The 26,540-nt window shown below is 39.5% G+C and overlaps 1 protein-coding gene across 1 annotated transcript in view; it reads left to right on the top strand.

Moving 5' to 3' along the window:
* Positions 1-21,552, top strand: part of irak1 (interleukin-1 receptor-associated kinase 1) — a 51,949-nt gene extending 30,397 nt beyond the window's left edge. Inside the window, 7 exon segments of the mRNA XM_034171835.1 lie at positions 5,138-5,345; positions 8,926-8,994; positions 9,810-9,897; positions 9,968-10,062; positions 10,288-10,999; positions 17,927-18,025; positions 19,698-21,552. Coding sequence (XP_034027726.1) covers positions 5,138-5,345; positions 8,926-8,994; positions 9,810-9,897; positions 9,968-10,062; positions 10,288-10,999; positions 17,927-18,025; positions 19,698-19,756 — 1,330 coding nt within the window. The 3' untranslated portion in view covers positions 19,757-21,552.
* The last annotated feature ends 4,988 nt before the right edge of the window (positions 21,553-26,540 follow it).

Below are 26,540 nucleotides of genomic sequence, written 5' to 3'. Positions count from 1 at the left end.
GGATGGGAAATGGCGTCTCACTAATTTAGAAGATCTTCACTTAGCCTGGAAAAAGAGTCTGTTGCTCTATAAAAAAAGCCCTCCGTAAAGCTAGGACATCTTACTACTCATCACTAATTGAAGAAAATAAGAACAACCCCAGGTTTCTTTTCAGCACTGTAGCCAGGCTGACAAAGAGTCAGAGCTCTATTGAGCCGGGTATTCCTTAAACTTTAACTAGTAATGACTTCATGACTTTCTTTGCTAATAAAATTCTAACTATTAGAGAAAAAATTACTCATAACCATCCCAAAGACATATCGTTATCTTTGGCTGCTTTCAGTGATGCCGGTATTTGGTTAGACTCTTTCTCTCCGATTGTTCTGTCTGAGTTATTTTCATTAGTTACTTCCTTCAAACCATCAACATGTCTATTAGACCCCATTCCTACCAGGCTGCTCAAGGAAGCCCTACCATTAATTAATGCTTCGATCTTAAATATGATCAATCTATCTTTATTAGTTGGCTATGTACCACAGGCTTTTAAGGTGGCAGTAATTAAACCATTACTTAAAAAGCCATCACTTGACCCAGCTATCTTAGCTAATTATAGGCCAATCTCCAACCTTCCTTTTCTCTCAAAAATTCTTGAAAGGGTAGTTGTAAAACAGCTAACTGATCATCTGCAGAGGAATGGTCTATTTGAAGAGTTTCAGTCAGGTTTTAGAATCCATCATAGTACAGAAACAGCATTAGTGAAGGTTACAAATGATCTTCTTATGGCCTCAGACAGTGGACTCATCTCTGTGCTTGTTCTGTTAGACCTCAGTGCTGCTTTTGATACTGTTGACCATAAAAATTTATTATTGAGATTAGAGCATGCCATAGGTATTAAAGGCACTGCGCTGCGGTGGTTTGAATCATATTTATTTAACAGATTACAATTTGTTCATGTAAATGGGGAATCTTCTTCACAGACTAAGGTTAATTATGGAGTTCCACAAGGTTCTGTGCTAGGACCAATTTTATTCACTTTATACATGTTTCCCTTAGGCAGTATTATTAGACAGCATTGCTTAAATTTTCATTGTTATGCAGATGATACCCAGCTTTATCTATCCATGAAGCCAGAGGACACACACCAATTAGCTAAACTGCAGGATTGTCTTACAGACATAAAGACATGGATGACCTCTAATTTCCTGCTTTTAAACTCAGATAAAACTGAAGTTATTGTACTTGGCCCCACAAATCTTAGAAACATGGTGTCTAACCAGATCCTTACTCTGGATGACATTACCCTGACCTCTAGTAATACTGTGAGAAATCTTGGAGTCATTTTTGATCAGGATATGTCATTCAATGTGCATATTAAACAAATATGTAGGACTGCTTTTTTGCATTTGTGCAATATCTCTAAAATTACAAAGGTCTTGTCTCAGAGTGATGCTGAAAAACTAATTCATGCATTTATTTCCTCTAGGCTGGACTATTGTAATTCATTATTATCAGGTTGTCCTAAAAGTTCCCTGAAAAGCCTTCAGTTAATTCAAAATGCTGCAGCTAGAGTACTGACAGGGACTAGAAGGAGAGAGCATATCTCACCCATATTGGCCTCTCTTCATTGGCTTCCTGTTAATTCTAGAATAGAATTTAAAATTCTTCTTCTTACTTATAAGGTTTTGAATAATCAGGTCCCATCATATCTTAGGGACCTCATAGTACCATATCACCCCAATAGAGCGCTTCGCTCTCAGACTGCAGGCTTACTTGTAGTTCCTAGGGTTTGTAAGAGTAGAATGGGAGGCAGAGCCTTCAGCTTTCAGGCTCCTCTCCTGTGGAACCAGCTCCCAATTCAGATCAGGGAGACAGACACCCTCTCTACTTTTAAGATTAGGCTTAAAACTTTCCTTTTTGCTAAAGCTTATAGTTAGGGCTGGATCAGGTGACCCTGAACCATCCCTTAGTTATGCTGCTATAGACTTAGACTGCTGGGGGGTTCCCATGATGCACTGAGTGTTTCTTTCTCTTTTTGCTCTGTATGCACCACTCTGCATTTAATCATTAGTGATTGATCTCTGCTCTTCCACAGCATGTCTTTTTCCTGGTTCTCTCCCTCAGCCCCAACCAGTCCCAGCAGAAGACTGCCTCTCCCTGAGCCTGGTTCTGCTGGAGGTTTCTTCCTGTTAAAAGGGAGTTTTTCCTTCCCACTGTCGTGCTTGCTCACAGGGGGTGGTTTTGACCGTTGGGGTTTTTCCGTAATTATTGTATGGCCTTGCCTTACAATATAAAGCGCCTTGGGGCAGCTGTTTGTTGTGATTTGGTGCTATATAAATAAAATTGATTTGATTTGATTTATTTACGTATGTTCATTGTTAGTTGCTTTTATATTTTCTGTTGTGTTTCTATTCAGGTTCTTTTTGCCTCTTTCTCTAGAATTGTATATAATAATCATTAGATTATTAATATATAAACAAAAATAAATTTAAGAAATATTACAATTTGAAAACAAATGCACCCGAACGTGATGACAGCTGCAACTGGTTAGTGCTAAGTTTTAACATTGAAAATGCCATAGACATGCTAATGCGTTAGCGTCGCTCCCGTTTTTAAGTTATAAAATACATCTATCAACTGTTTCAGAAGACCATAACAGGTCGGTTTAACATAGAAAAGGTAAATAATACTCACAGAAGTATGCTTTTTAGGGTTTTAGCGGGGGAAAATTAAGCGAAAAAAGAAAGAATAAACAAAGCAATGGTCGAAGCATTGCTTCAATCTGCGAACCACTGCTTCGATTGGTTCACGGTTCAAAGCAAAGCCGCGCTGCAGAAAAGTTGATTACAGGCGCACATGATGTGAAATATATATGTATATAAACATTAAACTGAAGCCAAGAGTAACGAGGCTGTTTGTTTTAAAAATGTAAGGAATAGAAAGTACAGATACTTGGGTGAAAATGTAATGAGTAGAAGTCAGAAGTAGGCAGAAAAATAAGTAATGGAGTAAAGTATAGATACCTAAAAAGTGTACTTAAGTACAGTAACGAAGTATTTGTACTTCGTTACTTGACACCTCTGGCCATTTCCACGCCGTGTCGTCCGTTCAAGTGAAGACTCTCTGGCCGACAGGGTTTGTGGCATCCTGTTGTGGGTGAAACTTAAAGAATTCCTGCCTCTTTGTGGAATGAGGGCGGCTAAAATAGTCTGAAGGTGCCTGATCTCCCTGTGACTTCTCCACTCCCATTTCAACAGTCTGGCTTGACTAGAGAGGAACATTAATGTCACGAGTGTTATTTCTCTGGTTACCTGCCAATAAAAAATAATCTATTTCAGCAAAGAAATGTTTCACTAATATTATATGATGAGAATAACTGCAAGCTGTAACTTTACGAAAAGCTGAAATAACCATGTAAGTTGGACACCAAGTCTACTCACAGTGTTATCTGAAAATACACACACACACACATACACATATATTAGGGTGACCACCTCCAAACCAGCAAGGATGAGGCTGTGCACAAAACTCTATAGACTGTTATTATGCATGTTTTAAGTCTGACTGAATAAAATGAGTATGGTAATAATTTCCTTTTTAGCCAACAATTTCCCCAGATACTGTTTAGTGAACATGTCGCCAATCAGTTTTAATAATTTTTAAATTTTATTAATTGTTTTCTAACTGTTCTACTTTTTATGTTTTCTGTTTTAACTTATTATTATTATTATTATTATTTATTTTTATAATTAACTCATTTTAAAAGTTGAAAGAGTAGCAGCTTCTCGTTCATTAGTAAGTCCCTCAGTGGTTTTTCCTTGTGGCTGAAGAAACGTAGCGTTTTAAAGCAAGTCCCGCTGTGGTTTCTTGACTCCAGGTGCATTATTGAGCCTGAGGATGCCGGTGTCTCAGCCTGATCAGACTGTCACTGGCGCTTTAAAGATTGAAAGAGTCACAGCGCCTCATTCAGCCACGGCAGCATTTATCACAGACATCAGTTTATTCTTCAGCATTCTGCACGCAATGAAAACAAAGACAAAAAATTTTATTAAATTTAAAAAACTTAAATTACTCTTTTTGGCCTCTGTGTGGAGTGGAGAGGCCGCACAACAGTGTACACGCACTCCATGACGTGCTCATCAATTAAGTGTTCCACCTGCCAAACGAAAGGGTTCTGCCGGTGGGAAAAAAACGCAAACGAAGCCAGACTTAACTGTTCTGACCCAAACCACACTGTGCAGTACTGACCCGAACCACTCTGTGGAAACGGGGTTGTCAGCATATGTCCAATAAATCGTCAAGTGTGACAGTGCTCTTGAGTGTGTAGGCAACCCCCCACCTCACCCCCACCCCAGACACACACACACACACACATAGCCCTCTGCCATCCCTAAATGAAACATCCCTCTTCATAAACATTTCAGCTACTTCTTACCGGCTTGGGACTCCGGCGAGGGCGGTCGCATCTCCTCCTCTCTCCTCCATCTCCCACTTTCCCTCCTACCTCCCCTCCTGTCCCCCACCACACACCCCATCCCAGCCACTGCTCACACCACCCCTTTCCCCTCTGGGGGCTGTGCGGTTTTAGCTGCGGCAGGTCCCCGTTCCCCCCAAGCTAGCGGCGGCGCGACTCCTGTTGCAGCGGCTACCACACACTCACATCGCCTCAATTTGGAAAACGGACTGTTTCAAGTTTAGTGCACATAAACAATGTCAAATGTATATGCGTTGTCTTAATTCTGATGTGTGCCATTACTTGCTGTTTGTCTATGGAAGTGTGAGTTTGGAAGTAATCTCGTTGTTGCACTTGTAATGATAATGACACTAAATCTCATCCATCCATGCCTTCGCCTAAACATCAAACATCATCTCACATTAATAGAGGTCACAGAGAAAACGTGCTGCCAAATGGAAAACAGAGGAGCTCATCTGTTTCCTTGATGACAGTTAGATTCCTCTTGATGCTGATGTTTGCTCTGTGAGCACCAACATGTTGTCATAGACAACTAAAATAACAAACAGAACATGCACAGACACAAAATAAAGAAACCGAGTAAATCGGCAAAGTTTGAATTAATTTTTACTTGATAAATTGCTGAAAGCAAACTGACTTTCTGCATTTTCAGGACAAACAGCAGTAGCATTTTATTTCTCTGTGCAGCTCAAACATCCTGTTGGACCACCACCTAGAGGCCAAGTTAGCAGATTTTGGTCTGGCTCAGTTCGCACGTGTCTCATCTGGATGCACAGCGGTTCAGACGACGACGATGAAGACAGCCACAATCAGAGGAACGCTGGCGTACCTTCCAGATGAATACATAAGGAACGGGCAGCTGGGACGCCCTGTGGATGTCTACAGCTTTGGAGTGGTGAGATACCGCATGGGCTGATGGGAAATGTAGTGTTTTTTTTTTACTTTGTCAACACATTAAATAATGTAAAAATGTAAAAAAGGGATTCTTTTACAATATGATGATGGTTGTCACAGTGAAGTCATGATGATGCACGTGTGAATTCATTACCATCATCAATGGTTTCTTTTTTTAATTGGTCTAATTCTGTACTACAGCATTTAAATGAAAGTTATGTCCATAACTTCAAAAATACTCATACCAATTGTGTACTTGACACGTTATCTTAAGCCCTATGGAAGGTGATATTATTTTTAAAAAGTATTCTCTTATCCCAGAAAAATACTATTCTACAAGCTGCAAAACTAGAATTTTGCAGCTTATAACTTGGCTGCTAATTGATGTGGAATGACCAAAGAGAAAAATCTGGCAACAAGACCCTCACAACTTTTTACGGTGGGCTGCGTTTTTTAAGGTCAAAGGTTACTGTCACATTTACGCAAATATCTCTCCACCATGAAAATGGTTGTTATAAAACCAAAACAATATGTCTGACTGAGTTTCTGTATGTAAAGATTTGATCATTAACTCTCTGAACCCGAAGAGTTTCTGAACTTTTTTTAATTCACTTTTGGCTCCTTTTTCACTGCACCTGCAAGTCCTGCACCTCCATGGAAAACAGCACAACCACAAGAGAACTCAAGAGAATCTTTAGTGCAGTATGACAGTTATGATGTCATAAGCCATAAAAGAAGAAGAAAGTTTAATTTCTGTGAACTGGTTCTGCAGACTCGTCTGTAATCAGCAACAAAGTTATGATTACAAATAGGTTAAAAGAAATTTCAAATAAAGGTTTGTTTTTTCCTGGAATACATGTTGTTCACTGCACATCTGTAGATTTATCATTTCTGACTAAGCCATGAAAAGATGTCATGTTGTGTTGGCTATAATACGAGCAACGTGACGAGCAGCGGCGTGAAGCTCACTCATGGTACAGCGAGTCCCAAACAGGATGTGCCAAATTTTGAGTCCACAGTGAAACAGGAAATGTCAAATGTTGGACACTCCCTGGCATGGGTGGAGCTAGAGCAGAGGCTAAGGTTGCACTGGACTCCCCTGAAATCTTTTTGAACACAGATGACTGACATGTCACGGCACCGCACTTCTGGTTGAAAACAGCTGCATTTTGAAATCAGTGACACATATTGACTGCTAGGTTCCTGTACAGTAGTTGGTGCTATGTACCACAGAAAGTTCTAATCCGCCTTAGCAGAAGAATAAAAATGTTTGACTCAGATTTTAACTGAACACATCATCTGAACCCATGGACTAATAATGACACCAAACTTACATTGGATAGTAAACGACTGTATTTTATGTCAGAAATGAGATCCAGGTTGTTAAAAGCGGTATTTCTGCTTTAATTCGGGTTGCCTTATATATACTCGTTTCTCCAGTGATTTTTAAATGAGCAGGCAGGTGTTGATTTATGAGATATAACGTGAAGACGCTCAGGCTGAAAGAAATACAGGTAATTTACTCCTCCTCTGTTCTGTATAAAACCTGTGTAACCTCTTATTTTTGCTCTCTGAAGGACTTATTTTTAAATCTCTTAATTTTGCTGTTTGAGTGACACACCAGTGACACAACTTTAAATAAATAAATCTAAATCTTCCTTAAACTCAAACTGAAAGCAAATATCTATAACTTGATATAAATTAATTAAAATTATAAAATCCAGCTTTCTGATGAAGTGGTGTAGAGGAGGATTTTCTTAAAAAGAAGATCTGATAGTTCAACTACAATTTGCTAGAAAGTACATTTGAAATGCAAGCCTAGATTTGATGTTGTGGTGAAAGAAACTTTTGTATTTCTTCATAACTGTTTGTAAATAAAGTCCAAAACATATTCATGTTTCCATCCCGTTTGTCTAAAGAAAACTAGCAGTAACACTGATTATTATTTACAGGTATTATCAAGTTTTAGAGATTTGCTTTCAGTTTGAGTTTTGGGAAGATAATTTTAGAAATTTTTATTCTTTATATTTCTTGTATTTGAAATGGCATAAACAAAGTACAATGTGTGAAATACCAAGTGTTCCAGTACTTTTGGACGGCACAGTATCCTAACCTTATGATGAGTGCAAAATGAGTGTAGTATTATTACTTTTTTGTTTAAGAATGTTTAATTTTCACTGTTGCTGTACTTTGTGTCAGTCATAGTCAAATCATAGTCATATTGTATATTGTACTGATGTGACAATATTAATATATGATAATTTGGCCATATTGTACAGCCCTACTGTCAACTAGCTAAAAACCTTGAATATTAATTTACATCTACATTAAAAATAAATGCTTAAAGTGGCAGGGGGTTAAGAGGGCTGTAATTAGGCGGTCTGTGGAGTGGGGTCCCCCATAGAAGCTGAAAGGCCAAAAAAAAAAAAAGAAAAATGCTTGGGGGGGGGGGCTCTAGCCATGCCATGCTAATGCTCCCGTTTTCTAATTTTTATGCACTTTTTAAAGTAATGGTGGGATTCTTAGGTTGCCAAGTTACATAGTATGCTTTCAAATATGTTTTTGGGCAGTATTATTTGAAAATGTATTATTTACTCGCTGTGGGATTCTTAGATTGCCAAGTACATAGTAGCTTCAAATATGTTTTGGGCATATTATTTGAAAATGTATTATTACTCGCTGTGGGAATTCTTAGATGCCAAGTTACATAGTATGCTTTCAAATATGTATTTGGGCAGTATTATTTGAAAATGTATTATTTACTCGCTGTGGGTCATGAAAGTTAAGAATTCTGACAAACGGTCTACAGTGCAGATGGCCCTAAATGACATGATAGATGCTGAAGAGCTTCGCTTGTTCATGTCTGTGACATATACATATTAGAAAAAATATAAAAGTTACCTCATCTGATCTTTTTAAGTCCAGCTAACTTAAAATATTAAGGCAGAACAGACCATCATCGAGCCATTCAGTGGATCTGTTCCTGCAGCAGAATCCGCATCTCAGAGAGAGAAAGAAAACGGAATCAGTCAGCCAGAAAAACTGCACTTACGGTATAATTCCTCAGCATTAAGCAACAGGAAAGCAGAAGAAAAACTAATGGCCTACAACAATTCCTGATAGAAGGGAAAAAAGTAAAAAAGTCACAAATCGTTGAGAAAAGGTGGTGAACGATCTTTATCACTGAATAGCCTGCGAATCAAGAGCGCAAAAGCGATGAAAGAGGAACATTACAAAAAGTAAGCAAATGATAAACCATCAAGAACTACAGCAAAACGAAATATGGATGAATTGGTGGCATTTGTTCAAATTTTTCAACAGTTGAAAAATCCTGACGAAGCGCCAGGCGCAGGAACGAAGCTACGCGAAGGTTAAACCATGCCAACGAAAGTCAACGAAAGTCCAGATTTCTTGTTTCGCTTGGGCTTTGTTGCCCTTTAAGTGCTGTGAGACTGGGCCTTAAGGTGATCGCTGGCCACTAGCCCTAAGCTTAACTAACAGACTCAGACTTTAGCAATGAATGAAAGTGGAACAGATTTAAGTTTTTTGGTCATGTCCGTTTGTGGGTGTTTGTCTTTCAGGTGTTGTTGGAGGTCCTGACTGGTCGTCGAGCTCTGGAGAAAGATGTGAAGCTCAGAGAGAAGTACCTGGTCAGAACAATCAACTATTTCATACTCAGTATTTTTAGCAGTCAGGATTTTAAAAAGTTAAAAGTTAATTACCGTCTCTGTACATGTGTAACTCTGCCTCTAAATCCAGCTAATACTGGAGCCACCATTAACGATGGTTATTTAAAAATGGATTTTGTACATTTGAAATGCAGGGACGGAGCAATGGCTTTTTTTTTTTTTTTTTTCCTCAGTGAAACGTCCAATCACAGGCCAGCTTGATTGTGCCAGTATACAGCAGAGGTCTGTTATGCTAGCTCAGCATTTCACAGCATTTACAGCCGGTCACAAAACAAAAGCAGACAGTTCAGAGTAGTTTATGCGCACGGAACGTGAGAAAGAAAATCCATCATGATCAGATTAAGAAATGTTTTAAACCTTCAAGTGAACCTGTTAACCCAGAGCATTAGCTTAGCGTGCTCGCTGTTAGCTTGTTCGTAGTTAGTGCTGCGTTTTCAGTGACCATCCACCTACAAAACTCCAACCCAGCATATTACTTCACTGCCAGCTTTGTTTCACGAGCTCATGGGCAATTCTATGGTAATGGAATTACAGTGACAGCTACGACTGGCCCTGTTTCAGCTAACTGCAAAAAAAAGGCTCTGATTAAAATTTGGTTACTGTGTAATGTGATTTTGTATGATGGGGGGAGTTTGGCTGTATTTTTCATGTTTTCAAAGAGATCTGAGACAGTTTTAGAAACGTGAGTATGTCGAGAAATGTCAGGGTGAGAACGCATGGCCTGACTGTTTTAAATGTTTGTCTGCCTGAGACTTGGGTTTGTTTTGGTTATGCAGAAAGATTTGGTGGAAGAGGTTCAGGAGAGTCCGAGCGGTTCCTGTGCTGCCACCTGGAGGACACACCTGGACCGTCGGCTGCTTTCAGGTCTGTGCTTGTAGCCTGAACGTACCCTTGCTGCAGGTGAGCTGAAGCATTAACGTGTGCTGTGTGACAGGGGGCGCTGCAGAGCCCACTGGGTGCATGGAGGTGGTTGCTCTGGCCTGCAGGTGTCTCAACGCCAAGAGAAAGAACAGACCAGCAATGAAAGAGGTCATTCACAGTGTTTTTAACTTCAACTCACTGGTTGTCCTTCCTCTGCTGAGTCCATTCTGGTTCACTCTTAAAATCAATTTACTGATGCTTGAAACCTTCTTGGGTTAAAAAAGTCCTCTTCGTTTTTACTGAGTCCAGGTTGAGTCTGTGTGACCATCCTGGCAGTCTGATGTTCCTCGGGGCTCCTGTTCAAGACATTCTTCATGTTCATGTTTCTTGCAGGTGTTTGATAAACTCAAGGACGTATACAGTGTTGCCATGGGACTTGTTGGCCCCTTCTCATCCCTCCAGAACCCTTCACATCAAGCTCATTCCTTCCCCAGACCCCCCTGCTCCCTGGAGTCCACTGTGGGAGCTCTGGCCCAGCAGATGTCCACACTGGGACCTGTGGAGGCCACGTATGACCGCCTGTCTTCCTCCTCATCCTCCTTATCCTCCTGCTGCCTCACACCTCCTCATCCCCTCCACTCTTCTTCCTCCTCTTCTTCGTCAGTCCAGTCTTCTTCCTCTTCTTCATTGGCTGGTCCGTGTGAAACTGATGAGAGTCAAGGATTCTCCCAGTACCAAGTTCGCACCCCGTTATCAGGATTATCTGGAGCCCAGTGCAAATCGAATGGTACGCTCTGCTCTCACAGTCCTAGCGGGCCTACGGAGCCCCCGTTCAGACAACCGTCTGTTCCCACTGAGGACCAGTATAACTTTCCTCCCCAGCACAGTAACAGGTGTGGTACATTCCAGGCCACGAGCAGTGCACCCTCTGCTGGACAGATTGGTCTGAACGTGCTCACAGCTTCTCTGACCCACGCTCGCAATGGAGCTGTTTCAAGTTTGGACACTAGAGGGCAGATCGCAGCAGGGGCCACAGCTGATAACTACAGTATCCCGGCATGCCTCTCTCCTGCTGAGTCACTACAGTCTTCCTGTGGACCACCAGGTACGTTCAGTCCACATCCCAGGAACCCAGAATGTAGTGACTCCTTGTTAGCTGAACCATTTGGGGGGGGTGGCTAGCTTAGCTCGCTGCGTTTAAAACACGTTTTCCTCCAGAAACCAAAAATCGACTCTTAACATTTACAATTATGCTGTTAATTAGCAAGTTTTTTTTTTTTTTTTTTGCATACTGACACCAGTGGGGATCAGAAAGAGTTTCCAAAAATCTAAGTCTGTACACATTCATTGTGGTGGGTAAGAAACCTTTCACGTTGGGCAGTAACCCTTCATGGTCTAGGGTTTGATTCTTGCTGCAGTCACATGAGGGATTAACAACGGGGAAAAACAAACGAAGTCACACATACAGATGTTGTGAAAGCAGTCTAGCTTGAACAGCACCGAGCTTCTGCCTGTAAAACCTCAGAATCCTAAGCAGCATTCATATGAGTCTTTGTGATGCCATAAGGCAGTCTGAAAATACCAGGCAGGTAAGTTGTCTATAAGACACAACTGCAAGTTGATTATTGTCTGTCAGCCCGTCTTATTTTCACCAAAAGGTAAATTCTCAAATTAATAAACCAGTCGAGACCTTGCCGCCCTTTTGAGCAGCTTTAGTCGCCATCTAGCGAGCGATGTGAGCATTTCAGGCCATCGAGTACATATCCTACTTGAAACCCAAAATTCATAAAAGAAAAAAAAAAGCAGTTATAAATGTCAGAAATGCATGTGGTTTTTTTTGTTTTTTTTTGTTTTGTTTTTTGCAGGCAGAGCTTTGACCTCCCAATATTGTATAAAAATTTTGATTTTGAGAGTTTTGCACTTCTTGAGTTTTAAGATACGAAAGTTTGCTGGAAGGACGGAACAAGACAGGAATATACAGTTGTCGAAAAAAGATGAGATTTTGAGACAATACTATATTATCCACAGTATAGGTCACTTTTTTCTTTCTATTTTTTTTAATATTTTGGGAAGTCCTGCAACCTATATACCATAAAATCAAACACTCGTTATTCAAAATAGTAATTATAGTCACTCTTTATATCAGACTTTCCCAGGACTCAAAGTTCTACAACCCCAATTCTTATGAAGTTGAGACATTGTGTAAAATGTAAATAAAAACAGAATACAATGATTTACAAATCCTCTTCAACCTATATTCAATTAAATACACCACAAAGACAAGATATTTAATGTTAAAACTGCTAAACTTTACTTTCCTTCTAACAACACTCAATAAGCGTTTGGGAACTGAGGACACTAATTGTTGAAGCTTTGTAGGTGGAATTCTTTCCATTCTTGCTTAGTGTATGACTTCAGTTGTTCAACAGTCCGGGGTCTCTGTTGTCATATTTTGCGCTTCATAATGCGCCACACATTTTCAATGGGTGACAGGTCTGGACTGCAGGCAGGCCAATCTGGTACCCGCACTCTTTTACTACGAAGCCATGCTGTTGTAACACGTACAGAATGTGGCTTGGCATTGTCTTGCTGAAATAAGCAGGGACGTCCCTGAAAAAGACGCTGCTTGGATGGCAGCATGTATTGCTCCAAAACCTGGATGTACCTTTCAGCATTGATGGTACCATCACAGATGTGTAAGTTGCCCGTGTCATGGCCACTAACACACCACCATACCATCACAGATGCTGGCTTTTGAACTTTGTGCTGGTAACTGTCTGGATGGTCTTTTTCCTCTTTTGTGTGGAGGACACAACGTCCATGATTTCCAAAAACAATTTGAAATGTGGACTCGTCAGACCACAGCACACTTTTCCACTTTGCATCTGTCCATTTCAAATGAGCTCTGGCCCAGAGAAGGCGGCGCTGTTTCTGGATGTTGATGTATGGTTTTAACTTTGCATGGTAGAGTTTTAAATTTGCACTTAAATTTGTGACGAACTGTGTTAACTGACAATGGTTTTCTGAAGTGTTCCTGAGCCCACGCAGTAAGATCCTTTACACAATGATGTTGGGTTTTTAATGCATTCCCGTCTGAGGGATCGAAGATCACCGGCATTCAGTGCTGGTTTTCGGCCTTGCTGCTTATGTGTAGAAAGTTCTCCAGAGTCTCTGAATCTTCTGATTGTATTATGGACTGTAGATGATGGAATCCCTAAATTCCTTGCAATTGAACGTTGAGAAACATTGTTCGTAAACTGTTGGACTATTTTTTCACGAAGTTGTTCACAAAGTGGTGATCCTCGCCCCATCTTTGCTTGTGAACGGTTGAGCATTTTGGAGATGCTCCTTTTATACATAATCATGACACTCACCTGTTTCCAATTAGGTGTTCTTTGAGCATTCATCAACTTTCCCAGTCTTTTGTTGCCCCGTCCCAACTTTTTTGAAATGTGTTGCAGGCATCCATTTCAAAATGAGCAAATATTTACTTAAAAACAATAAAGTTTATTAGTTTGAACATTAAATATATTGTCTTTGTGGTGTATTCAATTCAATATAGGTTGAAGAGGATTTGCAAATCATTGTAGTATTCTGTTTTATTTACATTTTACACAACGTCCCAACTTAGTACCCAGTAATAAGAAGTACACAATAACAATGCACAAAAATCATAAATTAAAGAGCTGATATTACAGAAAAGGTACAACTTATATGCTGGATACGGTAATTTGGAATTTAATTCATACATAATATGTTTACAGTGCCCTCCAAAACTATTGAGCCGCTTCATATTTCACATATTTTAATTTGTTTATGCTATTTCAAATACAAAAAGTAAATCAGGCTTCTTATCTTAATGTAACAATTTCTAATATTATCATCCTTAAACTCAGTCTTTCAGACTGAGTTTAACCTCTGTAACTTCGTATAAATGAATTAAAAATATAAAAGCAAAGATGCTGGGTTGCATAAGTAATGGTATAATTTGGTATAATTTAATTTAACTTTAATTTAACCTTTATTTAACCAGGTTAGTCCTATTGAGATCAAGGTCTCTTTTGCAAGGGAGACCTGACAATTATAACTCTGGAACTCTCTTCCTGTGGAGTTACGCTCCATCTCATCCCTGCTTCTGTTCAAAGTCAGGCTGAAAACCCATTTGTTTCAATTGGCCTTTGACACATAGAGCTGTGACTCCCTGGAAACCAACAACTGTAATATATTTTAGATGTACGAGTATATGTTTCATCTTATGGTTGTTTTTAACTGTGTGCAGCACTTTGATCAACTTTGGTTGTTGTAAAGTGCTTTAGAAATAAAACTGGATTGATTGATTGATATAAAGTTTCCATTTCACCTAACCTGCATGTCTTTTAAAAATATGGGAGGAAACTGGAGCACGCGGAGGAAACCCACACAAACTACACACAGAAAGGCCACAGGTCGGAATCGAACCCATGACCTTCTTGCTGTTGGGCAACAGTGCTAACCACTAAGCCCAAACTCTACAATACCTGTAAATAAAAAGTTTTATTGCCACTTTTCTTCAGACAAATCAGGGGATGGATACATGAACATTTCCAAGTCACTGAATATGTCTTAGACTTTATTTACATCAGTTATGAAGAAATACAGTTTTGCACTCTGTGGTAAATCTGTGTGGAGTAGACAGTTCTCAAAAACTCAGTGACTGTACAAGAAGGAAAAGAGTGAGGAAAGCCACCAAGACACCCAGAAGAAGTTATTGGCTCTCAGCACCATCATGTTAGAATCTCTGTGCCGTCATGTCAGGATCTCCGCGCCGTCATGTCAGGATCTCTGTGCAAGCACGCAGATTTTCAAATTTAGGGTGTTTCCTCTCTGTTTTTCTGGGTAATTATTTTTGTGTCATTACAAGTTTCAGAGTAAAATCCTCAGTCAGTGGAGGAGATGTGTGTGCACGTGAACATAGCCTGTGATAAACAGCCTCGTGGAGGCGCTGTGGAGTGCAGCTTTTCTACAAAAGCCACATTAATAAATCCGTTGTGCACCCTCTTGACGAATAAATGAAAACTCTGACCGAATTCAATAAGAATCACCCCAATAAAGGCTTTTATTGGATAGTTAAACTTGATTCACATAATGTGCATGTCCTTGAACATGCTTCATGTCTGTGCCTGTGCATAGTTTATATGAAAATTTGAGGCTTGACTTTTTTTCTGGCGCTTGAGTAATTTTAGATCAGATGCGAATCTGAAGTTGCAGCAAACAGCTGCAATAGTATTTGAAAAAGATAAAATGCTGGAGCTTCTCCTGCCCCGTGCTTTTTCTTAACAGAGCAAGAAATTTTCAACACAGCATTTCTAAACATTCTAGTTTTATTTTGGATGCTTACATTATTTTACTTTTCATGCAGAAACAAAATAATTTCATAAAAACTACCAGGGTCAAAATTGTTATAAGGATTTTATTATCTATATGTGTTTTAAGAATATTGAGTACTCATTCATCCTTGAATGAGCTGTTGTGTGACAAACTAAGCTGAATCATTGCTGATTTACTTTACTGGGCAGCACAGTGGATTAGTGGTTAGCACTGTTTCCTCACAGCAATAAAGTCATGGGTTTGATTCCCACCTGTGGTTTTTCTGTGTAGAGTTTGTGTTCTTCCCGTGTTTGCGTGGGTTTCCTCCGGGTGCTCTGGCTTCCTCCCACATTTAAAGAGATGCAGGTTAGGTGAATTGGAAACTTTGTAATTGTCCAGGTCTCCCTTGCAAAAGAGATCTCGGTCTAAATGGGACTAACCTGATTAAATAAAGGTTAAATTAAATTAAAATTATCAAGTAAATCAGCAATTGGGTCATGTGCAGCCTGGTGGGTGGAGACAGGTATTGGGTCCCTATTTGGGCGCCAATGAAATGTTAAAATAATTATGCAAAGAACAGACCGGAGACCCGCCAGATGCACTTTTAATGATTTAATCTTGTACAAGATTAAATCTTTAAAGTGTGTCTGATGGGTCTAGTTAATAATTATTTTAACAAAAATTTTTAATTTGATTTTTTTTTTTCCAAGCTTTGAATGTTACAAAGTTAAAGCTCATCATTGCACAGCAGAGCTTTGTGATGTGGTTCAGCAAAATGGTCCGTTCTTAAGGGGGCTAATAATTTTGTCCCTGGTGGTTTTTGGTTTTTGTGAAATAATTTTATTTCTGTGTGCAAAGTAAGATAATGTCCAAAATAAAACTAGGATGCTTTGAAATTCTGTTGAAAATTCATTTCTCTGTTAAAAAAGCACTTAAGACTTTGAAGTACATGTTAAATTTCATGGGGGGGGGGGGGGCTAATAAAGTTCTGCTCATCTGTATGTCTGATTAAAACTTTTTCCATTACTTATTTCTGTATTTAGAGAATGACGAAGTATCAGTGGCTAAAATTCCCAAATCTTTCTCTTACAGCATCAAGTGATTTTCCATGCATTCCATACTATAATATGGCTTTTTTCTTCTTTTTTTTTTTTTTTGCTAGCTACATGCATAGCTTTACATTTTTCCACATTTTGCCACTCTGCTGACCATATCAATAAACTATCAAACCTTCATCAGTTTTCTCTTTGTCTATTAGAGATGATGATAAATCTTAGTGTCACCTGCAAAAATTTTACACTTTCTTGAAATTACCGATGGAAAATCAATGGCACATTACATGCACATAAAAATCCAGTTGCTCTCTTATTGCCCGTTGTCTGATTATTAAGTGGACATGTATGCTTTATCAGATAACAACTGTTATCTGATTATCAGAAATTCGATTAACCCACCTGGATTTCTCCCCAATATTCCGATTTCTTGAGTACATGTCAATCATTAATCAGATTTATTTCATTCTTTTACATTTGCGCATTTGTAAAAGAAAACAGCACTCACATTTCCAGAGGTTCAACAGGAAAAATATCCCGCCTGCACACATAGCCAATATACAAATGTGGTACACGGGTGATCTCAGTCCGTGACGTCAGGCCTCAGAACAGCCTTCATCAGATCACAAAGTTCAGAGAGTCTGTTGTGTGTCCAAAAAAAAAATAAAAATTTTGACAGGGCACCCAAGCATCTTTGAACGGCCGTGTGTGTTGTTTCAGTGTTCTAAAGAGCAAATGTTTTGGCAATGTCTTGGTTTGCACACAAATATATTAAAGTTGAGCGGAGTTTCCTAAAACCGTGATGTTATATTTCCGGTGTGAGGACATCAACTCTGTGCGCCTCCTCAGTGTGTGTGTGTGTGTGTGTGTGTGTGTGTGTGTGTGTGTGTGTGTGTGTGTGTGTGTGTGTGTGTGTGTGTGTGTGTGTGTGTGAGAGAGAGACAGAGAGGGAAGAGGGACGGACGGAGAGACGGAAAGATAGTGAGAGAGATTGTGCTCTCTATTTTTCAGTCTAGGCTTTTTCCTCAAGAACTGCCCTTTCTTCTTTCTCCGCTTACAAAGAAATCCAACTAATGAACTGAAATCATAAACCGGGAGGGTTTTTTTTTTTCAGATTATTGGATTACTGAAGTGCATGTTAAAGTGAGACATCAAATTATTACAGTTATTAGAATATCATGGTCATGTAAATGGGGCCACTGATGTATGAGTCGATGACTGACCCTTGGAGGATGCCACTAGTGACGTGCGGCCGTGTAGACAAGGTTCCGTTAACACTTGCACATTGCTTCTGTCTCTTTAAAAAAATCTTGAGTCCAACAATTCAAAGTTCCAGCTATACCACATTTGTGCAATGTATATCTCTCTAATTATCTCTATTAAGTCCACCCGCTGGTTTTTGAGCAGACGTGTACATGGACAGACGGGCAGACAGACAGACATCCTAAAACCTCTGCTCCTCGTTGTCAGTGATCAGACTGAATCTTCTCTGCCTTCAGCGATATAAAGTGACTGTGACTGACTGTGGTCAAACCAGTCTAAAGACCGCTGCCAGGGTTTGGAACGTGGCAGCTGAAGCACACGTTTAAACACTATTATTATTCTTTAAATGTGAAACATCTCTGTCTGTCCAGTGCACGTGAACTCCAGTAAACAACGTTTGCTGTTGAAGAAGACTTTGTACGAGGAGGGGCGGATTCAAACCCCTGAGCTCTTGTCCTCTAATGATCTCTGTACGTAAAACACAGCCAGAATCTCACGTCACATTTCATTCTATTTTATGTCAAATTTTATCGTTTCCACGTGTTTTTACATTTCAGTATTATGTTATCAAACTCACTCACTCATCATCTTAACCGCTTACTCCACTTAAGGGCCGCGAAGGCTGTAGCCTATCCCAGCAGTCACAGGGCGTGAGGCGGATTCACCCAGGACAGGACACCAGTCTGTCGCAGGGTCACATACAGATAGACAAACACAGACACACCTATGGACTGTTTAAAGTCTCCAGTCCACCTAACCAGCCTGTCTTTGGATGTGGGAGGAAGCCGGAGCTCCCTGAGGGACCCCACACAAACACGGAGATAACACATAAACTCCACACAAAAAGACCACAGGTGGGAATCGAACCCATGACCTGGCTGTGAGGCAACACTGCTAATCACTAATCCATGTGCTGCCCTTATAGATAAGAATGAGATAAAACTAAATATTGTGAGGTGTCCAGGGTGAACTTGCCTCATGCCCTGTGACTGCTGGGATAGCCTCCCCCCCCACTTGGTGACCATTAACTGGAGTAAGTGTTTGAAGGTGTGTGTGTGTGTGTGTGTGTGTGTGTGTGTGTGTGTGTGTGTGTGTGTGTGTGTGTGTGTGTGTGTGTGTGTGTGTGTGTGTGTGTGTGTGTGTGTGTGTGTGTGTGTGTGTGTGTGTGTGTGTGAGAGACTCATCTATAATTTAACCACATCACCTCATTTGACGCTCTCTCATCCCATCTCACCATATAGACCCCTTTCCATTTCCCATGATGCATTGCACACCATCATTTGTCAGGCAACCCGCTGCAGACAAAAGCCAAAGCAGGAAAATTCTTTATCTACTGTAAGCCTCAGTTTTGATGAGACCGCGCACACAACAGCGGTTCTTTGAATGAAGCAATATTTGCTCACTACAAGGAGAAGCTACAGTCTGAGGACCGAAGTCACTTCAGCCGTATATTTTTTTTTATACGATGAAATTTGATGGTTAATGTTTGGACTCCGCTGTGGACCTGTTAGCCGAGTTAGCGACACCTTCACTACGCTGTATTTGGGCTTCTTTAAATTAAACAGCAGAATGTCACAATTTCACTAATGTTTCTGATGGTCGTAAATGGGTGAATTAAAAAAACAAATCAGGGTATGCGAAATGTAATGGGAAACAAAGAGACAAATGGCCAGATTTCACTATTTTTAGAGTTCACAGTCGCTGTATTATTGCATCTTGCATAACTTTACTCATCCCAGAATTATCCATGAAATCCACAAAACACTCAGACACACTTTGTCACGCTGTTTACTCCGGCCAGGGTTGAAATTGAAATTGAAAGTGGGGGCGGGCTAACTGCAGCCGGTGCCGCTCACTATGAAGCTCCTCTGTAATCCTGGATGTTTACTGACTGTCTGGACGCCACAAATCTTACTGACCTCCTGCCGCCATTTCAACGGCTTGTGTGCACAAACTAACCACCATTTCCCTTTAGCGATAACTGACGCTTCACGGTGCACAGACACTATGTTTACATTTTCTGCCCGACAGTATGGAGGTGTGCAAGGAATCACGGCCAGAATGGAATGGGGTCAATTTTGTTTGATCTCATTGGGTCTCATCTATAATTTAACTGCATGTTTTGTCTCCTGTGTTTGTCAGATGTGAGAGGACCAGAAGAGAGTGACGAGCTGGACTTCCGTCCTGCCAAACCCACCTGAGCTGATCCTCCACATGCATCAGGCCGTTTGGACTGAAGATGAGACCAAAGTTTTGCTGTCTGACACACAGCGCCCCCAGGTGGCAATCTTCTTGCCTTGCAGTGTTTTTTTTAAATGCACAGTTTGTGAGCTCCAGAGGAACATTGAGACTCTGTGCTGGTGAAAACACGCCTCAGTGTTCCTGCTTCCTGAAGGGTTTGTGCAGAAAGTCTGATTTTTGTAGAATCCATTAACTGTCTCCAGCTGAGCCTTACAGTGTTGATGCTCTGTGAAAAAGGGTCACAATGCATCGTGCCACAAACTCATGAGAACTTAACATCTACACCTCGAAAAACAGACCTGAATGACAAAATACACTCAGTATTTCTACCATTAATCACTTAATACATTAGATGACATCACTGGCAAAAACAAACAAAACAAAAATAAAAACTCCATGATGATAAATGAGATGAATTCAAAGAACTTGTTTTTAGAAAATGGTCCTTTTTAATTTGTTCAGTTTTTGACATCTGGACCAAACCATTTTTTTTTTTATTTTTTTTTTTCACAGATATGCTTATTTTAAATATTTTCTTAAACGCTATTTTGAATCATTTTTTAAAAAGCAGTTGTTACCTGGTTTTAAAATCCATTGCATAAAAAGTTTCTTTTTTTTAATAACATTTGTAAAGCACGTTATCTCTAGTTTAACCTGATTAAAGCTCATTTAAGAGTTTTTGTGTCATGTAAAGCCTGTTAACCCCCAAAACATGAATCTGCTGCAATTCTTGAGTTATCCACAAATGATTAATGAAAATTTACGCAAACCATGAATATGCACAAAACATGAATAATTTTTCTGCAAACCGTGAATAAAATATTCCACAAAACCTGAACACAGGTCTCACAAAATGTAAGTTGCAAAACGTGAATATCATTCATGATATATTATTTATTTATTTATATATATATATATATATATATATATACACTCAGAATCCCACAGATGGTCGCTTCCCACTGTTGACCTCCTCAGACAAGCACAGAGACCAAATTCTGAAGAAAGTCACATTTTGCAAGAGATATGTTTACGTTTTTGTAAATATTTTTCAGTATTCACCATTTGTGGATATTTCACGATTTGCAGATGATTAATGTTTTGGGGGTTAACAAGCCAGTGAAAATAAGGTCTTTTTGTAGCTGAGAATGCACCCATCTGGATTTTTCTCCTGACAACACACAAACTCTGTTCATCAGATAAAACAGAGTTAGCAGGTACGCCAGTGGGTGACATCGTCAGTGCGGTTTTCCTTAGTCCTGCTTTGTCACATGTCCAATGGTGCTTGAACATACGTATGTCACCTCTCAGCCTTTTACACTTTATTTGATGATGTTAAACTGTTAAATTTCTAAGATGATGCTCTTTAAGGAGTTACTCCTGCACAGGCTGGAGGTCCAGTGGTGCCGGTGCTGATCTCTGGAGTCATGTTCTGAAACGGATGAGGCTCTATGGTTCCCCCTGGCTGAGACTCCAGGCCATCACCAAGGGAAATTTCAGCTATAGGTTGTCAGAAGGCACATGGGAGAATCCAGCATAGATTTGAACTGTTTTGCGTGAAAATCCTTCCCTGTTCCACCATGGACACATGTGACGTTTAACGTTTATTTAATGGGTCCGCATTCCATGATTTTGTCTTGTCATTATTTTGTTTTTTATTTAAGCTCTCATATTGTAGGAATTTTTTTCACTATGTTTAAAATGTGTCGTGGATGACTGATGATGTCACAAATGCCAAATACAATGTTTAAAAGAGTCTTTGTTGATATTTATTGTCCATGTGATCCGTTATCTTTAAATCAGCAGTAATCTGGCAATTTAGACAGGACAAATATCCAGAAGTGATGAGATTTTGTAGTTTGATCAGAGGTCAAGAAAACACCTTTTTCTGTGAATGTCTCAACAACCAAGAAGCCAAGATGGATGACCAAAAGCACATATTGATCAGTAAAATATAAGGGATTGATTGTCATAGACAGATGAACATTAACTGGTACATTTATATCGTGTGTAGAGCACTCAGGGTGTCTGTTTAAATGGCTTTTGTGTCATTTCAATCTCAAATTTTATTAAAATTGTTATTTATTGGAGAAATTTTTGTTTTAAAAATTACAGTATGGATGTTAAAAATAGAAACACCAAATGGATTAAAGGACTCATCCTGCACAAGAAAGTTGGAAATTTCCAGAATTGGAACCAGACCATATTGGCTGCAGCTCAAAACTTCTGGAAAACCACTGCAAGGATTCAGAGGTATTGTTCAATCTGAACGAGGTCTCGGCCCACTGAAGAGTCATTTGACTCTTAAAAAATATAACAGAGGACAGAGCGCAGTTAATAAAAATATAACAGATGACAGAGGGCAGTTAATAAAAATATGACAGAGGGCAGTTAATAAAAATATGACAGAGGGCAGTTAATAAAAATATGACAGAGGGCAGTTAATAAAAATATAAGATGACAGAGCACAGTTAATAAAAATATATGACAGAAGGCAGTTAAAAATATGACAGAGGGCAGTTAATAAAAATCTAACAGATGACAGAGGGCAGTTAAAAAAAAAATATAACGGACAACAGAGCGTAGTTAAACACGACAGAGGGCAGTTACAAATATAACAGACAACAGAGGGCAGTTAATAAAAAATATAGGAGGGCAGAGCGCAGTTAACAAAAATAACACGACAGCGTAGTTAATAAAAATATAACAGAGGCAGTTAATAAAAATATAACAGACAACAGTGCAGTTAACAAAAATATAACAGAGGGCAGTTAAAAATATAACAGACGACAGAGGGCAGTTAATAAAATATAACGGACGACAGAGGGCAGTTAATAAAAATATAACAGACGACAGGGCAGTTAAAAATATAACAGACGACAGGGCAGTTAAAAATATAACAGACGAAAGAGGGCAGTTAATAAAAATATAATAGACGACAGGGCAGTTAAAAATATAACAGACGAAAGAGGGCAGTTAATAAAATATGAGACACAGCGCAGTTAATAAAAATAGACGACAGTGCAGTTAACAAAAATATAACAGACGACAGAGAGCAGTTAATAAAATATAACAGACACAGCGCAGTTAATAAAAATATAACAGAGGGCAGTTAATAAAATATAACAGACAGCGCAGTTAAAAATATAACAGACGACAGAGGGCAGTTAATAAAATATAACAGACAGCGCAGTTAAAAATATAACAGAGGACAGAGGGCAGTTAATAAAAATATAACAGACGACAGAGGGCAGTTAATAAAATATAACAGACACAGCGCAGTTAAAAATATAACAGACGGCAGTTAATAAAATATAACAAACAGCGCAGTTAAAAATATAACAGACGACAGAGGGCAGTTAATAAAAATATAACAGACGACAGAGGGCAGTTAAAAATATAACACGACAGGGCAGTTAATAAAAATATAAGAGACAGAGTGCAGTTAATAAAAATATAACAGGGCAGTTAAAAATATAACACGGCAGTTAAAAAAAAATATGACAGACGACAGAGGGCAGTTAAAAATATAACAGGGCAGTTAACAAAAATATAACAGATGACAGAGGGCAGTTATTAATATAACAGACAGTGCAGTTAATAAAAATATAACAGACAGAGCGCAGTTAAAAATATGAGAGACATCGCAGTTAATAAAAATATAACAGCGCGGTTAACAAAAATATAACATACATATATATATATATATATATATACTCAACAAAAATATAAACGCAACACTTTTGGTTTTGCTCCCATTTTGTATGAGATGAACTCAAAGATCTAAAACTTTTTCCACATACACAATATCACCATTTCCCTCAAATATTGTTCACAAACCAGTCTAAATCTGTGATAGTGAGCACTTGTCCTTTGCTGAGATAATCCATCCCACCTCACAGGTGTGCCATGCCAGGATGCTGATTAGACACCATGATTAGTGCACAGGTGTGCCTTAGACTGCCCACAATAAAAGGCCACTCTGAAAGGTGCAGTTTTGTTTTATTGGGGGGGGGGGGGGGATACCAGTCAGTATCTGGTGTGACCACCATTTGCCTCATGCAGTGCAACACATGTCCTTCGCATAGAGTTGATCAGGTTGTCAATTGTGGCCTGTGGAATGTTGGTCCACTCTTCAATGGCTGTGCGAAGTTGCTGGATATTGGCAGGAACTGGTACACGCTGTCGTATACGCCGGTCCAGAGCATCCCAAACATGCTCAATGGGTGACATGTCCGGTGAGTATGCCGGCCATGCAAGAACTGGGACATTTTCAGCTTCCAAGAATTGTGTACAGATCCTTGCAACATGGGGCCGTGCATTATCCTGCTGCAACATGAGGTGATGTTCTTGGATGTATGGCACAACAATGGGCCTCAGGATCTCGTCACGGTATCTCTGTGCATTCAAAATGCCATCAATAAAATGCAACTGTGTTCTTCGTCCATAACAGACGCCTGCCCATACCATAACCCCACCGCCACCATGGGCCACTCGATCCACAACATTGACATCAGAAAACCGCTCACCCACACGACGCCACACACGCTGTCTGCCATCTGCCCTGGACAGTGTGAACCGAGATTCATCCATGAAGAGAACACCTCTCCAACGTGCCAAACGCCAGCGAATGTGAGCATTTGCCCACTCTAGTCGGTTACGACGATGAACTGGAGTCAGGTCGAGACCCCGATGAGGACGACGAGCATGCAGATGAGCTTCCCTGAGACGGTTTCTGACAGTTTGTGCAGAAATTCTTTGGTTATGCAAACCGATTGTTTCAGCAGCTGTCCGAGTGGCTGGTCTCAGACGATCTTGGAGGTGAACATGCTGGATGTGGAGGTCCTGGGCTGGTGTGGTTACACGTGGTCTGCGGTTGTGAGGCTGGTTGGATGTACTGCCAAATTCTCTGAAACGCCTTTGGAGACGGCTTATGGTAGAGAAATGAACATTCAATACACGAGCAACAGCTCTGGTTGACATTCCTGCTGTCAGCATGCCAACTGCACACTCCCTCAAATCTTGCAACATCTGTGGCATTGTGATGTGTGATAAAACTGCACCTTTCAGAGTGGCCTTTTATTGTGGGCAGTCTAAGGTACACCTGTGCACTAATCATGGTGTCTAATCAGCATCTTGATATGGCACACCTGTGAGGTGGGATGGATTATCTCAGCAAAGGAGAAGTGCTCACTATCACAGATTTAGACTGGTTTGTGAACAATATTTGAGGGAAATGGTGATATTGTGTATGTGGAAAAAGTTTTAGATCTTTGAGTTCATCTCATACAAAATGGGAGCAAAACCAAAAGTGTTGCGTTTATATTTTTGTTCTGTATATATATATATATATATATATATATATATATATATATATATATATATAAACATTTGTTATTTCCATTAATTATTAAGATGCTATGGTCTTACTTCCAATTTGTACATGTTCAATAAAGCCCCTCATAAACAATATTTATGACAATATTTTGGCAAGAGCGGAAGTTAGCGTGCACTTTCATGCCCACGAAATGTCTTATAAAAGACTCCAGAGGTGTTATCAGGTTACAAAAACAGTGTTTTCAGTTTTACAATTATTTCTCGTTAGCTTTCACCTAATATATGACAAAGAGGATATATTTACACACAAATTTAACAATTTGCAGCTCGCCTTTGACATCACCACGCGAACATCCCCAAAATGTCTTGTAAATCACTTTAGATGTGTTATATTGCAAAAACAGCATTTTCAGTTTTAGAAGTGTTTATTTCTCATGAGCTTTCACAAAATATATGAGAAACATTTTGTATAAAATACACGTTTTACAGAGACCAGCCACTGACATCATGGTGCTGCTCTTCTCTGATTGGCTGTCACCCCCCCCCCCCCCAAAAAAACAAAAAACAATGTGACTTTTTCAGCTCTTAAAATGGGTCACAGTTAGCCATCTCTGAAAGTGTCCAAGGTCTGTGTCCCAAGAATGTTCCCTGTGAATTTGAAGAGACTGGCAGTAACAGGACTGGACTTGTGCTGAACACAGACAGATGGAAGGATGCAAACTATTTGCAATACCTGATGGCCGTAATTGATGGCTTCGGGTAAAAATACTGAAAAATACATGGAACATTGAAAAACAAATGATACAAGGACGAAATGATCAGCCCCCCCACAGAGAAAGGAATTTTCAACAGAATTTCAAAACATCAAAATTTCACAGGGGGCTAATGAATTTCTCTTCATCTGACGATTTCAAAAAAGATTTTTTGTACCTCACACCAGATTGATATACAAATTACAAAACTTGGTCCTTGTTGGTAAATTAAATTATTGGCTGGAGGGTTTTATTCAAGATTGGAAGTAGAGTATGTGTTCATCGTGCAAAGTCTTGTTGGTTAAACATCAACAGTGGTGTGCCTCAGGGGTCTGTTCTTGGACCATGTCCTATTTTTACTTTATACATACAAAACACACAAAGCAGCTTAATGAAAATAGAAAAATGCACAGGATTTTAAAAAATGCACTGTGATTGTCTTTGAACTGGGGAATGTAACACGGTGTAAATGCAAATTTAAAGTTGTGGCTAAAACATATGAGATATGATGCAAACAATAGTGCAAAAATATTTTAAATGCTTGATGAATACATTTAAATTTGTTTAAATATAATATGTGTTGCTGTAAACGGTGACATTTGTCCCGTTACATGTCAGACATTGACGTTGGCGGGTTTGACGTGTGTCCGTCTGC

This window comes from Thalassophryne amazonica, chromosome 6 (genome assembly GCF_902500255.1).
Source record: "Thalassophryne amazonica chromosome 6, fThaAma1.1, whole genome shotgun sequence".
NCBI classification, from domain to species: domain Eukaryota; kingdom Metazoa; phylum Chordata; class Actinopteri; order Batrachoidiformes; family Batrachoididae; genus Thalassophryne; species Thalassophryne amazonica.
The sequence above is the reverse complement of the archived record's forward strand: the minus strand, read 5'-3'. Positions and strand labels throughout refer to the sequence as shown.